The 12,990-nt window shown below is 32.7% G+C and overlaps 1 protein-coding gene across 1 annotated transcript in view; it reads right to left on the reverse strand.

Moving 5' to 3' along the window:
• LOC129218944 (ubinuclein-1-like) overlaps nucleotides 1-12,990 on the reverse strand; it is a 225,001-nt gene that overhangs the window by 156,452 nt on the left and 55,559 nt on the right. The window contains 1 exon segment of the mRNA XM_054853264.1: nucleotides 7,436-7,546. Coding sequence (XP_054709239.1) covers nucleotides 7,436-7,546 — 111 coding nt within the window.

A 12,990-nucleotide genomic window follows, 5' to 3' on the forward strand; every position in this document is an offset into this window, starting at 1 on the left:
ACCTTCAAGAAGCAATTTTTAAACATATTTTGACAGAATTCGTTAGAGAGTAGGCTCAAGAACTCAGTAATGTATACCAAGCAGTTTGATACCTCTACACAAGGAGCAACACTACTGGTTTTGTGTTCCTTGTGCTCCCAGTAGCAGAAACTTTCTATCCTGTCTGCGACACTATTTTGGGCAGTTGAAAATAATCTGCAGCATTATTATCAGTTTTATTTTGAGTTTTCGTAAAATACACAAGTAAAGGTCAAGACTCAGAAATTTTCCAACTGGCCAGTGGCCGTTAGACCTGAAAAACCTAGTGGCCACCATTGTCGCCAAGTTTTAAAGTATAAAAAAAGAGGGGGGGGGCAGTTTTTTCACTACTTTCATAAAAATAAATTGAACTCTGCGCACTATGAAAAGCAATTATTCAATACATACATATTTAAGTGTGGAAAATTTAAGTTAAAATATTTTGATGAATAAATAAGTTAATAAATGAGAATTTGCAGGAAACTGCATTTTAGATGAATGTTTCAGTTTATAGCAAAGCTTCCAAAGCAAATGCAATTGTGCAGGTAATAATTTACATTTTTTATGAAAATCATTTAAAAAGAAACATGATTAGTTGTACATTTTATGTAATCTTCAATAGTTTGAATTGAGGTAAACATCCAATTCTGTTTTTGGAAACTTAGACAAGTAATAGTCTCGTCTATTTCCATCGCGCGAATGACCAAACATGGCATCTGCGCGACAAAGAGCGAGATTCTAGTTAGATTTTTGAATTTGTTACATAAAAGTAGAAATAAATTCAAAATCCTTAAAAAAACTACGATTTAGATGAAATAGTCAGTTTTTAGCACTTTATTCTCTAAAGCAATGAAGGTAAGATATTATTCTAAGATAAAATTTTGCACTTTATAAGACAATAGTTAAGAATTATCTGAAAGAATGGCACATTTTGCATAATTTTCAACAGTTTGCATTGCAATAAACATCCAATTCCGTTTATGAAAACGTAGGCACTTAAAGTGTCTTGCGTACCAGCATCTTGGGAATGACCAAACATGGCGACAACGCCGAAAATTAAGATATAAATTTTTGAATTTGTTGTGAAAAAATAATTTAAAAATAAAAATCCTCATGAGGTTACATTTTAGTTGAAAAGCTTTTAGCACTTTTGCGTCCAAAGCAATGAAGATAAGATGAAATTTTAAATTTGAAACTTTTCATTCCTCAAGAAAATTACTTTAAAAATTAAAAATATAAGAAAATGATTTGCTGCACATTTTAAGTTATTTTCATCAGTTTGCAGTTAAATAAAACACCCAATTCTGCTTTGTTTTTGAAAACTTAGGCACTTAAGCATCTTATGTTCTTCGATCTTGAGAATGACAAAATACGGTGACTATGTTCCAAGCTGAAATGCTGAAAGCATCCATTGCTTTTCCGGCCAAAAAACGATCTCTAAACGATCTTTGGCAAGTTGTATTTATTTTTTTTTTGTCTTTCATTTATTTATTTATTTTTCTTTCTTTCTTTTTGTTCTTTTATAAAATTGTCTGCAGGTCGCTGAAAAATCTGTGACACACGTCTCGCGTCTCGCAGTTTCTGCTACCGGGCTTGTGCTAACATGTGTTTTATAACCTCTCAGACTTTTACATGGAGAAGCAGTTCTACGTCAGATGAGAGTTTATTAAAAACCTATTTCTGAACACTATTCAATATTTTACGTGGTAGCATAGTTAAACCGTCAGAAATTTTTAAAAGAAAAGGAAAGCTAAAAGTAGAACTCTTAATTGGAGAAAACAGGAATTCCCAGCAATGGATAAAGAAAGCGATTGCAGACTTAATTAAACAGGGCTCAGTTATATGGCTTTTATTATGGAAGATGAAAGAGGAACTGAAAGTTATATCAAGTTTAGAAAAAGTTTACCCAGTTGACCCATCTACTTCTTACAAATTTTGTCAAATTTGTTGGAAAGTTGACGGAGTTTCTCTGTTTTAAAATTTAATTGGCTTGTTTCCAGTGATAGCAATAGATGTGAAAAGAAGGAGCTATGTTGAGAGCATGAAACAGACCAAAAAGTTTTGGGAGTGACCAAAAATTTAAGCTCCTTTGTCTTACGAATGATATTACCTTAATGAAACTATTACATCTCCAAAACTGATGAAAAGAAGACTATTCTCCATCTGTAATTTCTGAAACAATAATTAGGTATGCACACACACTTCGAGCGTGAAAAAAAACTTTTAATTTTCCTTAAAACAAATACGGGGTTTGTGACTCAAACTTCTTGCAAAATGTATTTTTCTTTCAAATAAATAATTTTCCCTATGAACACAGGCCTTTCTTTGGTTCTAGTTAGTTTTACAATCGTTTTAAATAGGGAAAACTACTTTGAGTCAAAGTAACCCAAGTGTAAGGGTAACATTGGCTCAAATAAAAAACAATTAAAAATAATTATATTACTTTGAAACAAAGTGATCAGTATTCAAAAATTAAATTAAGTGTACTATAGATGCGTAAAAAAAGTTTCTACAGCTTGGAAATATAAATGGTAGCAAAATTGAGAAAAAGTGAAAATCTCCAGAATCTGGGCAAAGTAGCACACACTTACGGTAGTAAAGATGACTCTTTCAAAAAGATATACCTATATTTTATGAAAATAACATTATTTTACATACCACTTTAGAAAATTTTAACGTTTAGTTGCAAATCCTGGCATTTCGGTTGAAAAATAGTCTGTAATAGTCGATTGTTTTTCAGTCATTGAGATCAAAGTAAATGCAGTGAAGTAAAGTCTCGAAACTCCGAGGTAATTGGGGCTTACGCTCAGGGCTGTGGAGTAAGAGACAGATTTTGGGTTAAGGAGTCAGTCGTTCGAAAACATGCTGACTCTGACTCCAGGTTTCTTTTTTTTCTTTAATTTTCACTGATTCTCCTTGCATTTTTTCAAAAACTGAATGCCAATTAATTTGATTACATGTATAAAGGTCTATTAATAAGAAAATAATTGTTATTGTGGCAACCAGCTGGCTTGATTGTTTATCAAGCGTTCTGTAACAGCTACCTACGCCGACTCCTAGTTTGCTTACATTTTAACTTGATTCACCGATAGCAACTATCTGCAAACAGTTTTGTTGCCTAACATTTTCTAAGTAATCACTTTCAAATAAAAATAATATATTTTTTCCTCCATCTCAGTTATAAAATAGTAAAAGGAATGTATGAATCGCTTGAGCAAGTCGGGAAACTTCTGAGGGTGCTTGGTAAATTCAAGTAAGTGTTGGCACCAAGGTGCACATCCAAAAGATCCAATCAAATATAATTTGTATAATCTAAAGACTTTAAGAAAGCTTGGTTATCACTAAAAAGTTCAAAATAAAATCAGTACATGATTTATTGGTTAAAACACTGAATAATTGTAGTTAATCCTAAAATCTTAAGGTTAATCCTAAACCCAGTAGCAGAAACTTTCTAGCCAGTCTGTGACACTGTTTTGGGCAGTTGAAAATAATCTGCAGCATTATAATTAGTTTTATTTTAAGTTTTCATAAAAAACACAAGTCCCTTGAAAGGTCAAGATTCAGATGTGTTACAACGGGCCAGTGGCCACTAGACTCGAAAAACTTAGTGGCCTCCAACGTCGCCGAGTTTTAAAGTATAAAAGGGGTGGGGGGAGACACTATTTTCACAAAAATAAATAGAACTCTGCATACTAAGAAAAACAATTTTTCAATTCATATTTATTTAAATGTTTCAAAAAATGAATAAATAAGTTAGTGAATGAGAAGTTGGCAGGAAACTGCATTTTAGATGAATGTTTTGGTTTATAGCAGAGCTAGCAATGACGATCAAATACAATTGTGCAGATAATAATTCATTTTTCATGAAAATAATTTTAAAAAAAAAACATAATTTATTGTACATGTTTTGTTACCTTCAATAGTTTGTATTGAAGTAAACTGATCAAAACTTGATCCAATTCTATTTTTCGGAACTTAGGCAAGTAATAGTCTCGTCTATTTCCATCTGCAAATGACCAAACATGGCGTCTACGCCAAAAATTCAATGATTATAAATACATTTTTTTAATTTGTAAAGTAGTAATAGAGAGATTCAAAATCCCTGAAATAGTCAGTTTTTAGCACATTAGCCTCTAAATCAATGAATATAGGATAATATTATTAAGATAAAGTTTTGCATTTTTCAAGACAATAATTAAAAATTACCCGAAAAAAATGGCACATTTTGCACAATTTTCAACAGCATGAATTGCAATAAACATTCAATTCCGTTTATGAAAACGTAGGAACATAAAGAGTCTTGCGTACCAACATCTTGGGAATGGCCAAACATGGCGACTACGCCAAAAATTAAGATCTTAATTTCTGAATTTGTTACTAAAAAATAATTTAAAAATAAAAATCCTTTTGAGACTACATTAAAGTTGAAAAGTTTTTAGCGCTTTTGCGTCCAAAGCAATGAGGATAAGGTGAAATTTTAAATGTAAAATTTTTAATTTCTCAAGAAAACTATTTTAAAAAATCCAAAAAAAAAAATTTGCTGCCCATTTTAAGTCATTTTTATTAGTTTGCAGTTAAATGAAACACCCAATTCTCCTTTGTTTTGGAAAATGTAGGCACTTAAGCAATCTTATTTATTTCGATCTTATGAATGACCAAATATGGCGACTATGTTTCCAGCTGAAATGCTGAAGCATCCATCGCTTTTCCGGTGAAAAAACGAACTCCGAACGCTCTTTTTGCCAAGTTGTATTTCTTTTTCTTTCTTTTACAGACTTGCCAACCTTATAAAAAGAAAAAACGGGAGATCCAGTCAAAGCTTTAAGGGAGAAAAAGGGAGATTTTAAACGATGCTACAACAAGTAAAAAACACTGTTATAACAAGTATTTATTTAATTTTTTCATGAAAGAGAATTCACTCGTATAATCGCTCTTTTTGTTTGCAGATATTTTTTTTTCAGACATCGCTAAAGATGAATGTTAAACTACAACACACGCTATAGATCAAGATGAAAACACGCGGCGCAGTTAGCATGCGTCTGAAAACTGAACGATACCGCTTACCGCATCCGTTAACATTCTAAGCAGTTGATTGGAGCACGTGATCATTAGCTGTCAAGTGATTAACTAACCGGTCGTGCTCATCGAACGTGAGCTCACTGAGCAGTGCGGGTTTGCTCTGCTAGCCACGCCATCTATTAGGGCTGTGAGTAACTATTTTAAGGAAGAAAATTAAGTTTAATTTTAAAAAAAAAGAAAAAAACCCGAAAAAATAAAAAAACGGGAGAAATGGATACTCAAACGTACAACCGGGAGAATGGAGTAAAAAACGGGAGTCTCCTGTGAAAAACGGGAGAGTTGGCAGGTCTGTCTTTTATTTATTAATTTTTTATTTTTTTTGGTAAAATTAACTGCAGGCCGCTGAAAAATCTGTGACGCACGTCTCGCATCTCACAATTTCTGCTACCGGGATACTAAAGCTCCCATAAAATTAAAATAAAAAATTTAGCCAAGAAATGTAGGGGGTATAGTAAAAGCTATTCGTACAAAGCTGTATGCCATCACATTTTGGGTAAAATCTGCTCCAGGCGTACATGTACCTGACCTCTCTCCGCAATATAGTGCAACATTTTTGTTGAAAATATTAAGATGAAATTTAAGATTCATTAGTGGGGAATTTTTTCAAAATTAAAGTATTTCAATTTTTATAAACTCTGAAATTAAATTGAGGTGTGTCACCCACCAGATGGGTGTCACCCGGGAGGGGGGCACCCCTTCTTTGACTTAGCAAAAAAAGAAATTCTCTCAAAATTTGTTCTCTCACTCTTCTCTGTGCTTTCAAAAATTGAAAGCACAGGATGTGATCAACATCTAGTCGTTCAACATTAAAGGGAAGCAAATTAATCCTATTAAATGTTTAAAAAAATGGGATTTCTAAGTATTCTCACTTTAGAAATCGCATATATTGGATAATTTGATTTTCAAATTGAATTTCTAACATTATATACATGTTTGGTTTACAAAAAAATACAATTCGAAAATTTCACAGAAAGGAATTAATATTTCAATCTCTATTTAGGGGTTTTCCCCCTTACCATGAACAGGGGGTTGGAAAAATAAATAAGCTGGAGTAGGAGTTGGGAGTCGGATGTCTCAAAATCCAGTCTTTGGAATTTATCATTTTTCTTCCAACTCCGCAGCCCTGTTTATGCTACCTCGGATCACCGAAAACTCGGATTTTCCAGAAAATTGTCCTTATCGATTAAAACTTGACACTTTTTGGATGTGTCCTTTATAATTCTTTGTCCAAGGAAAAGGGAGTGTTGTCTTCACAAAAAAATTTATCACTCAAATTTCTAAAGATATTTTCATTTTTATTACCCCGAAGGAAATTTGACTACATTTTTCCACAATTTTTGTTTAGGTTTATTTTTGTAACCTGGTAGGGGCAAACAAAAACCGTGTATTTTATCTTTCGCCTAATCCATTTCAGCTAGACTCGTTGAGATGTCAGAATGTATAGGTGTGTGCTTGCATGACACAAAAACGATTAGTTGTATATGATATATGTATAGAAGGCTAAAATTTCATTTATGCAACTCGAATGCGTCAAGATGTGAATCTCCCATTTTGACTCCAATTAGTTATTCCAAAAAAGCTATTTACTTGTTCTTAGTGGCAAAATAATGTTAAATTCAATCCATTTTTACGATCATATGGTCTCTCCAGAATATTTCTTAATCCATCTTTAGCATTCAATAAATATTTCGTACCACTTACTAAGTGTTGTTGACATTGACCTCGATTATATTATTTAATTCTTTATTGGATGCAATTAAGGAAGTTTTACAGTAGCTACAGATTTCGATTTTATTATAAATCATATTTTAGCTACTTAAAGAAATAAATGTCAATAAAGCACCTCAAAGTAATCTAATTTTTCCCTGGTCTTTCTGAGAAAGAAAATAGTCTTTCATTACTTGTAAGCTCTTCAATGTAATATTAAAAGAAGGGATAAGCTGTGCTTCCAGTTCGCTTTGTTCATCTTCAATGGCAGACAAAAAGTCCATAAGATAAGCTATGGATGGAGCTGTTAGCATTTCTGTTTTCATAGATTAACTTTCAGCAGTGTGGATGATCTTTTTTAAAAAAAAAGCACAAATCAAACATATTACTTATTTTAGAACTTTTTCTAGCTTTTTTTTTTAACATCCTAAGGAAAACTTAAAATGCGAGAAATCTATAAATAACTGTTAAATTAACATCATTAGTGTACGGAAAAACTGGGACCTGATGAAAAATACATGAAATGCGGGAAAAACATAAATTTGAGTAACATAAAATCGGGGTTTAACTGCATTAAATGTCATTAGAAATCAAAATCTACAATGGTAAACAAATGTAAAAAGAAACTTACAGCTTCTTCATTATCAATAAATGGATCTGTTTCATCATATCCGATTCCTTTGTCTACATAATCTTCATGTTCAACAAATTTCTTTTTCCTTTTTCGCCCAGGTTTTGGATTCTTCAAAAGAAAAAAATAACACTAAAATCAACATTTAAGAAAATCATAAATGTAAATTTAACTCATTTATTATCTAAATATTTTGGGAAAAAATCCATTCTTTTTACAAGTTTAAATTAATTCTTAAACAACAATTTCATGAAGCAATATTTAAATACAGTATAAACCCAATTAATGATTGTCAAGGTATTGGGAAAAGTTAATCGATAAATCAAGGATATTGTTAAATCGAAGAACATAGACATTCAATGCAGTCAAATACGGACAAGTGAAATGAGGAAATCTTAAATTGGGTATCGCTTAAATCGAAGATATACTGTATTGTATTTCCATATTCATGAAAATTACAAAAATAAACACTAATTATTTAATTGATTTAAGCATGGAACTGTAGAAACACGTATTTCACATCAAATTTCTTTTTCCGAACCACCTCAGGTAAAAACAGTGACTTAGGAAAATTAATGACATTATTTACAGTTAACCTGTCAACTCCAACCCTGAGCTGGTATATTATATGTACCAGTTTGTGTATTTATAGTTATTTAACTTTTTTATATACACATTTATGGTTGCTAAAATGTTGCAAATGAAGTAAAAAGTTAAAAAAGAAAAAAATTAGAATTTACTCAAAAACTCAAGAATTTTTATTCTTTCTTTTTAAGCATTGCATTTAAAGAAAGCATTGCATTCACATAAAAAATTTCACTCCAAAATCGGCCTTGATTTCAATTTTGCTCGCCGTGGAATGAATATAGTTTTTTTTTCAACCCGACCTCACGCGGATATATGCCTAAGAACGTATAGACACCAAAAATATCCATTTTGACGATCCCTTAATTAATTACAACGAGTTTTCTTGTGACGTCTGTATGTACGTATATGTGTATGTTCGTATGTATCTTGCATAACTCAAAAACAGAATGTCCTAAAAAGTTGAAGTTTGGTACATAGACTCCTAGTAGGATCTAGCTGAGCACCTCCCATTTTGGTTGCAGTGGGATGTTTCTAAGGGGGTCTTTTAGACCTTTTTGGGAGAAAATCATTGTTCATTTCAATTCAAACTCAAGTGGTGTTATAATTCCGCAAACACTTGGAAATACATTGCCAAGCTTTTGGTTGCCTTTACTTTTTTTTTTTTTTAATCTGGTTTCAATTTGGCCACTATTGGCGATACTCAGAGAGTTAGCCATTGAATCACATTAGAATTGCCAACATTGAGAAAATTAATCTGTACAAAATGGTTCGCAACAAACTTGGGGTGAAAATATTTAGAGTGTTTCTTTGCTTACTCCGAAGCACTTTTATCATTAAATTGTAAATTGAAGTAAAAGGAAGTAATGTGATGCACACATATGCTCTTTTTTTTTTTTTTTTTTTTTTTTTTTTGCGTGTGCAAGCTCCTTTTTTAGAAGCTCTGACACCTTGAATTTAAAAAAAAAAAAACACTCAAAATACAGAAACTGCAACAGATAAAGTTTTCAAAAAAACAAAAATATTTTCTCATGTGTAACATTTAAAAAAGGTTTCTCTATCATTTAACATAATTTAAAACAGGAAAAATCATGAAGACACTTTTAATAATCAGAAGAGAGAAGCAAGATTTCTCTTGTAATCCCCCCACCCCCATCTGTAAAACCTCTTCAAACATGCATGCAAAAATCATTGAAAAAAAAATATTTTAAAAGTTTTTCTTCAATATTTTTTTAGTTTTAGAATGTGTTCAGCTTAGAATTTTTGGAAACGAGAACACAAAATTTTTAAAAGTTTTAAATCACAAACACCCCTTTAAATAAGACTCAAAAATATGAACCGATCTCCAGAGTTTAAAAATTTAGCAAAATGCTAAATTCTCATATCTTTCGAAATTCCTCAGTGTGTTTCATTTCCAGTTGAAAATTAATTTAAATTTTTTCTATGATATCTTTAAAGAAATAAGTACAGCAGCAATTTTTTTAACTTAAAATAAATGACCTTGGATTACGCTTACCATTAAGTAAACACATGCTTAGTTTTTAGAATGTGGCAGTCCCCCTCCTCTTAATAATGCAGGGGGGGGGGGGGATAGAATGCCAGATAAGACTAAGTTTTGTTAACTTAATTGTAATTTAAGCATCTGTGCTAAGACTTAAAAAAGATTAAGTTGACTATTTATTGCCAAGCTTGCTTCCTCTCTTGGATCATAAGTTTCCTTTTTTAAAATTATTTTTTATTTGAGCAGAAAAGCAAAACATATCATTTTGATGCCATATGTTCTGTGTCCCGCAACAAATGTTTGGTAGGCATTGTAATTTTAATATTTTGCCAACACTCGTATTAAATAGAGCATTGTTTAAAAAGAAAAGTGTAAGCAATAACTGCCAACTTAGTAGCACATTTGTGTTTTCTGGTAGCAGAAAATGTTGCAGGGATGAACGCTTAAGATTTCAATGGGATTTATTGTTCCAATATTCACTAACTATAGAAGCTACTAGTGCTTGAAATCAATGGTTATTATTTACATTTTGCAACTATAAATTTTGTTTTGACGGCAGAGATTTTAAACCCAGTCCTCATTTTGACGACTAGTTTTTTGCTTCCTTTCTTGATATCCAGGTCCCAATTTCAGAAGATTTGTCTTCAGATACTTATTTCGAGATCACAGGAAAACTCTTCCTAAGTTTATCACAGCTATAACGTCTTGATTTCATTTTACAAGTGGCATAAGAAAGGGGATGGTGTCCAGGTCTAGACAACTACCTTTAAGCTCAAAATTAATTAGTTCCTACAAAACATAAGTTCCTATAAAATTAATTTTTTAAATGAAAATTTTAAAGTTTTTCTCCTGTTTAAAAGATGTTTTACACCATCTAATGAATTTTGTCTATGTGCATGCCTATTAAAATTTAAATCAAATTACGACTGCATAGAGTAGCCGAGTTATACTTCTTGAACTAAATATTCGCTGCCAAGAAAAGATTAAAAATTTGAAGGATGAATTCTTTCAACTTTTTAATACTTCCTTGCAGTGAATAATAGTAAAAAAATTTAAAAAAAAAAACGGTTTGAAATGACAAATTGGCTCAAAAAAAAAAAAAAAAAAAAAAGAAAGATAAAACATCTAATTTTTAGTAAATATTTCACCTTTAAATGAACTAATTCATCAATCTAAACCACTTATCAATTTTTTTCCTTCAATTCTCTAATGGTGTGTCTGTGTGCTTTTTATTTACAGTATTGAACCCCAAATCCAGAATGTTCAGGACCGCAACCTTTTTCGGATTTTCATAGATTTTGACTCGAAAAATTGTGAAACTCTCCTGTAGTGAGGCATGTCACATTTTTCCTAGTTTCCCTAATGTTCACCCTAAATTTCTTTTACTTTTTGATCAATCTGAATGAAAGTATACTCCATTATGCTAAAACAAGCATGGAAGATAATTTGCAGTGCCGTATAGTCCTAGTTCGCATATGTTGCTTTTCATTATTATGCGATGTACCAATCAATACAATAAATAAGTCGCATTTTTACTAAAAATAATTTATACTTTTTGTTCAATAGGCTTTGTATTGCATACTAATGAAAAGAAAAAAAAAGAATTATCGTCAACCGAAAGTGGATGTTAAAAATCACTGCACTATTACAGCAAAACATTTATTTACGCATAACATGTTGCATCGAAAAAAAAATTTTTTTGAGAAAAGCTGAGCTATAAGTACTGTGTAATTGTCAAATGTTAACAATTTTTCTTATTTAAAACTGGAAAAAAATGTAGATTCTTTAAAAATATTTAAGGGAAAAAGTTTCGGTTTCAGGTCTTCCGGATATGAAAATTGGGGTCTTATACTATATTCATTTTTTAAAAAGTAGTGAAGAGACTACATTTCAAAAGTAGTATGTACTTTTTAATAAAGTAATTGTGATTTGCTACAAAAAAAAAATGTTTTTTTCAACCAATGCTTCGTCCATGATTTTAGCAAAAGGAGGGAGGGGGAGAATCATTGACATACTATTAGCTCATCACTTTGAAATACTTTAATGACAGTTCAGAATATACAAGGTTTGTATAAAAAGTAACCGGACTGAGCTTAGAAAACATATTTATTGGCAAAATTTCTGCACTTTTTCTCTAGAAATCTTTGAAGTAGTCCCCATGGAAAGTTGATAACCCTTTGGTACCGGATTTTCCAGTCCCTGAACGCCCCCTGGAAGTCGGCAACCCATAAAGCTTCTAGAGCCCTCGTTGTAGTGAGTTGAACAGCTTCCAGAGTCCCGAACCGCGTCCCCTTTAGTACTCTCTTGACCTTGGGAAACAGGAAAAAGTCTGATGGTGCCGTATCCGGCACACAGCGCTCCTTTTGCTCATCCGTCAGGTGTTTCGGCACCAGCTTTGCACAGATCGTCCACATGCCCAGATTGTTCTTAACAATGTCGTGAACGATCATCTTATCAATCCCGACCTCTTCTGCGATTGCTCGGATGCTCAGACGATGGTCAGTGTTCAACGCATCACGCACTTTTTGCACATTTGAGTCCGTGTGACTGGTTGATGGACGTACGGCGCGCTGTTCATCATGGACGTCGTCGCGGTCTTCTCGGAAATTCTTGTAGCACTGGAAGACTTGAGTTCTGGATAAAGCTTCCTCACTGTAAACCTCATTGATCATTTAAAGAGTTTCCGTAGGCATTTTCTTGTGTTTGACACAAAATTTGCTGTTAACACCTTGCTCAATGGTACGCTCCATTTTCACTCCAACGAGATCACTAAACCCACACTAATCATCTCGCATGATGCTAACCCTCCAAGTGTTTGGAGGCAACTTACTCAGGTCCACTCACCTTCCCTCAATCTCCCACCACCACTAGAGCACCAACAACCGGTTTACAAACGTTTTACCTGGGCGCCACAAACTCAGTCCGGTTACTTTTTATATAAACCCTGTATGCCACCAAGTTTTCACCAAGTTTAGATAAATCAATACATCATTGAGCACAAAACACTTCCACTCCCCTCCCCCCTTTTTTTTACAGAAAATGAAATCTTTACTTTGGATCACGCTCCTTTTTATTTTCAGAAGTCTAGCATTATAACATAGAGCATAGTTTTTCTACTTTTGCCATTACTATTTCCCACAGAAGTACTACAGCAAATTACAGAAATATTTAATAAAACTTAAATTTAAGAATTGATGATAGTAGGGGAATCAGAGGCGCTGACTCCGGAGGTGCTGTGGTGCTCGAGCACTCTCAAAATATTTGTGGGGGTGCTGGGCACCCCCACTGCCAGTATGCAAAATAAAGGAGCGAAAGTTTAAAAAATATATATTTTTCCTAAATAGGGTTGATAGTTAGGCTAGGGATCTGCTGCGACAGAAAGCTGCTTGATTTTGTTTTGTTTTTTTTTTCCTACCGAGTTTTTTTTTTCTTTCTTTTCTGATGGCACCAAGGCAGGGGTCTGGCCAGA

Source organism: Uloborus diversus, chromosome 3 (assembly GCF_026930045.1).
Source record: "Uloborus diversus isolate 005 chromosome 3, Udiv.v.3.1, whole genome shotgun sequence".
NCBI lineage: Eukaryota > Metazoa > Arthropoda > Arachnida > Araneae > Uloboridae > Uloborus > Uloborus diversus.